The 5127-nt window shown below is 38.6% G+C and overlaps 1 protein-coding gene across 5 annotated transcripts in view; it reads left to right on the top strand.

Moving 5' to 3' along the window:
• Nol4 (nucleolar protein 4) overlaps positions 1-5127 on the top strand; it is a 334364-nt gene that overhangs the window by 197821 nt on the left and 131416 nt on the right. For all 5 annotated transcript variants that reach the window (XM_029546960.1, XM_021214471.1, XM_021214469.2 and 2 more), the window contains one exon: positions 396-679. In XM_029546960.1, the coding sequence (XP_029402820.1) occupies positions 396-679 (284 nt within the window). The remainder of the gene's footprint in view (positions 1-395; positions 680-5127) is intronic.

Here is a 5127-nt window from a genome sequence, read left to right as displayed (position 1 = left end):
TCAGGGACCCTTCAGCAGTATCTTGCCGGCATGAGCATGAGCATTAGTATCTAGGTTTGGTGGCTGATGATGGGATGGACTCCGAATGGGGTCTTAATGGGGGAATAATCACATCAATTTGCAAAGCAATTGGTAATTAACTTATTCACGTTGTTAGACTGACTTCTTTCAGGTTGCTTTTGATATAAACTATTTTCTTTTCTTATTTGATATGTTTGTTCTATAGTGTGTTTACTAGATTCAAAAATTAAAATTGCTGCTTCATAACAAGGTTACCACTTAAATTACATATATGAATAAAACCAGATGCGCATTGCTTCATATCCTTCAGAACTTAGCACTAGTAGTAGATGATCTAGCATATTACTTAAACTATCAATCTTTCTTCCTAACAGATGACTCTGCTGCAGAGAGCTCTAATGGCAATGAGACTCTGGGGCACAGCTCAGTTGCTTCAGGGGGAGCACATGGCAGGGAGCCTGGGGACTCCAGCAGTGATGGCAAAACTGGGCTGGAGCAGGAAGAGCAGCCACTGAACCTGAGTGACAGTCCCCGCTCTGCACAGCTGACTTCAGAATTCAGGATAGACGACCAAGGCAGTGATGGGAAAAGCAAGTATAAGAATCTTCTAATCTCTGACCTCAAGATGGAACGAGAAGTGAGAGAAAATGGAAGCAAGGTAAGGCTTCACTGCATTGCTGAATGGGCTTTATGGTGGTCATGAAGATTAAGTTGGTCACACATGAACATTACTAATAAACGTATAATCATGCATTATGTATGTTCACAAAATATTATGTCAGGGTTAATAGAGCCGAGTGAAATGTATCTCAAAGCTGTGGGTATTATTTGATACAGAGAATTGTTTGATTTAATGCATTTCATTTCTATAATCTACTTATGAATCAGTTCCCTGGGAATTTTTCCAAGTGCAAATGTGAAAGGTTCGGTCTCAGTTCACAATTTTGAACAATAAAAGGATCACTCTCTCATTTCTCTAGATTGAATAGGCGAGTGGCCAGTGAAGTTTCAATTAAATTCTCCTGTTTGATTTGGAGAACTGGGGCTTCATCACTAATTGGCTTTAGGGATGCCAGAGAACTGTGAAGTACCAAAGTTAGAATTTGTAAATCAAATATACACAGAGAATGGTGAGCTGTCAGTGTCCAAGAAAAAAATTGTCATTTAAATATGTGCAGAAAGTCATCATAGAGTAGTAACGTATTTCAGATATATTATCTAGATTGAATAAATTAAACTAAATCATAACCTCTCCATTCTTGGTTGTTCTATTTAAAAATTTTAATTTTTTTTTTTTACCAGTTTGAAAGTGTCCACACTGGAAATTTGCTGTGCTTATTCAAAAGATTCATTTTATTCTATTGATGATAGTCAACTTGTTAGTATCTTAGCCAAGTTCTTCAAACTGTCCTGCTAAAGTCTACCCAGCTGATATGAAAGGATCTCAGAATCTGTCTTTTTTTTTTTTTTTTTTGAAAGTACTGCACTTGGACAGATCTGAGAATATTATGGCATTCTCCATTTTAATACCCTTGATGCTTCCAGATCTTTAACATCTAGTCATAGACCTAGCTCTTGACATAGATTCTGTAAGCAAAGTGTCTCAGCCTAAATTAATGTTTTAAATTGCAAAGGTCCCCTGCCTCTGAGATTGGCTCTGTTTAAATCTCCTCCTTGCCCGAGGGTGTGCTGTTTTACCCCTTTTAAGCAAGTCACTTGACATTATAGGACCCTTAAGCTGATCTGTCTGAAGAGAAGACTCTGCCACACTTCCTCTGGTAAATGCACAAATACATTCTTCATTTGTTCAAAGTTAGATCTTACCATGTAAGTGATTTTCTACTTGCTAACATGATTATAAGCATTGCAGACATTTTATAGAATAGAACAACACTTTTTTTCTTCCTTCATTCCACAATATCTTGCCTTTGAAAAGCCTGGATGACCACAAAACATACAAATACAAATAAGGCAGCTTATATGATCTTAAAATGGAATTTTGGGGTTCTGGGTGTCCATAAGCTTTAGGGATCTGTACCTCAGGTCTATTAACAGTTTTAGAACTACAACCATCTTCATGAAGCTAGTTTTTCTAATTCAATGTTATTTAAATGCATCTTTATTCCTCTGATAAAATATCACAAAGAGGATAATCAGTGGCAGAGCTTTCTCTGCCTGTTCCAATATTCTCTGAAATTAATTTTAAATACTATTTTCATATCAGTTATTTGCAGCTCTTGGGGAATGGTTTTTGATCTTCTTTAGGACTGTGGGACCTTCATATTCTAAACGTAACAGGACATCCATACCTGATTCTTGAAAGAAGCAAACCACAATTGGTAATCTTGACACCATGACCCTCAATCATGGTCTGCCGTAGTTTGTTTATAAAATGCCTTTTGTCATGGGTAAGATCCATGATGTAGAAGTTAGGTAGGTTTGATTTTGAACTATTTTTATTTGATATCATGCTTGTGATTTAGTTGTTTACTAGATTAAAAAATAACAACTCTTGCTTCAAAATAAGGTTTTAGTTTGAATTTTCTGGATGCAACACCTTTTTTAGGTGAGCCAAGCTCAGGGCAAAGCAGACCCTGTGTGTCCAGTACTGGTTCTTTGACTTCCCGTGAATTCTGTTTCTCTGATATTTCTTACATTGACCATAGCTGATACATTCACATTTTACCAACATTTCTTGCAAACAACCCTCCTCTTGGCTCCTTTTTTTGGATTCTGATTTAGGCACCTGTTCTTGCCAACTTCCTTTGTTCTATTTAGAGATCTAAAAAGCAGACTGGTTTTCTGTGGTGTGTGTTTATTGAATCTTATATGTAGAATTATCTTTGGTTTAGTCTTATTTTTCCTTCTTAATCATTGTGACACGAGAAATTGTGTTAATTAAAACATATTTGTAGGGGCTGGTGAGATGGCTCAGCAGGTAAGAGCACCCGACTGCTCTTCCAAAGGTGCAGAGTTCAAATCAAATCCCAGCAACCACATGGTGGCTCACAACCATCCTTAACAAGATCTGACTCCCTCTTCGGAAGTGTCTGAAGACAGCTACAGTGTACTTACATATAATAATAAATAAATCTTTAAAAAAATGTAATATTAGGTACTATATATTTTCCTTTTGGGAAGTAGCAGGTATGTAAGACTCCTTACTTCCTTCATTTACTCACTCACTTGCTGATCTTACATAGTTACTTACTCCCTTCAATTTACTGCAGTCTGTATGTGGAAACACAGAATGGAGTAAATCTCTCAGGGTGTGAGGGAGGAGCATCATGAGTTCAGGTTGGTTCAGGCTACAGAGTAAGACCCAGTCTCGAAAGGCCAGAGACTAGATAAATAAACACAAACAAAAACTATCACATTAGACATCTCAAGTGTTTACAATTATAACAGTGGGTTCATGTTCAAGAGTAGACAATAAAGCAAAATTAACTCACAGAAGTTCCCGGCTTTGTTGTAAGACTCTTTTTGTTTTTAATTGGATATTTTATTTATTTACATTTCAGATGTTATCCCCTTTCCCAATTTCCCGTTAAGAAATCCCCATCCCATACCCCCTCCTCCTGCTTCTATGAGGGTGTGCCCCCACCCCTGCCTGCCTGCCCTCGAATTCCCCTATACTGTGGCATTCAATTTTCATGGGACCAAGGGCCTTTTCTCTCATTGATGCCCAACAAGGCCATCCTCTGCTACACATATGGTTGGAGCTATGTTTCCCTCCATGTGTACTCCTTGGTTCATGGCTTTAGAGCCTGGGAGCTCTGGTTGGTTCATATTGTTGTTCTTCCTATGGGGTTGCAAGTGCCTTAAACTCCTTCAGTCCTTCCTCTAACTCCTCCATTTTACATTGGGGACCCCATGATCAGTTCAGTAGTTGACTGAGAGCATCCACCTCTGTGTATGTCAGACTCTGGCAGAGCCTCTCATGAGTAAGACTCTTAATATAAAGAGAGCTATACAACATGATAGAGTGGAAATAATTCTTTTTGGTGATTTAATTCTACATGTATGTGTGAATGCCAGCATGTGTATACATGCACCACATGCATGCAGTGCCCCTGAAATCCAGAAGAGTGTGTTGGATCTCATGGAACTGGGATCACATATCCTTCTAAGCTGCTATGCCAGTGCTGGGAACCAAACTCATTTCCTCTGCAATGTCAGCAAGGGCTCCTAGCTGCTGAGCCATAGCTCAAGCCCCTGAGAGACTTCCTATTACAAACATAGATAAATCCTATGCTAAAACGGTAAGAGTTCAAATTAGTAAAAGCTATTGGTATTGGAGTAATCTCCGAACTTCCTGCTTAGAGGAAGGAAGGAATTGTAGGAATGTCAATTCTTTTTCAGGAATCTCTTGCTAGGCACTGTGAATGGCCTATAACTCAGACAGAGAAAGACAGTGCTCTCAGGAGCACTTCAGAACATTTGAAGAAGACCTTGCCATTCCTAGGCAAGATAAATTATGTGCATAGGACTTATTTCCCAAATACTTGTTGAAGATTCTGTCTCTGCAGTATCATTATAGAACAAAGAAGGCTGCCTTCAGCTCATGGTCCAGCAGACCAGGACACTAGTCTGATCCTTCAAGTGATACAATGGGAAAATAAGTGGGAGAGAAAGAGATAATGACCAGGGGGAAAGAGGGATTCTTCAAAGGCATTCTACAGAGAGGTTGGCTCCAGAGACGAGTATAGAAGACTTCCAATGAGGAGGAGGAGGATGGATAAAACAGGATTAAACCTACTTTGAATGCATATCCATGAGTGTGATGCCCAGTTTAGAGATTTTCAGGGAACTTAGAATGGCTAGAGTCCCTTAATCAGTGCTTTAGGGCATTTAATAACTTTAGGGCATTTAAGACTTCGAGTAACATTCACTACAGTTAAGCATGATAAGACTGTCATTGACTTGGTAGACAATGGCAACATGGTAGTGGATGAGTACACTGAGAACTCATCGGAAGACAGAAGCCAACTTCCAGGGACATTACTGCAAGTTACAAGAAAACTAATGGGAATCAGAACCAAATAGACAACAATGGGAATGCCAAGCATACTAAAAAAAAAAAAAAAAAAAAAAAAAAAAAAAAAA

This window comes from Mus pahari, chromosome 15 (assembly GCF_900095145.1).
Source record: "Mus pahari chromosome 15, PAHARI_EIJ_v1.1, whole genome shotgun sequence".
Classification (NCBI taxonomy): domain Eukaryota; kingdom Metazoa; phylum Chordata; class Mammalia; order Rodentia; family Muridae; genus Mus; species Mus pahari.
Note: the sequence above shows the minus strand (reverse complement) of the source record. Positions and strands in the feature narration are given on the sequence as shown.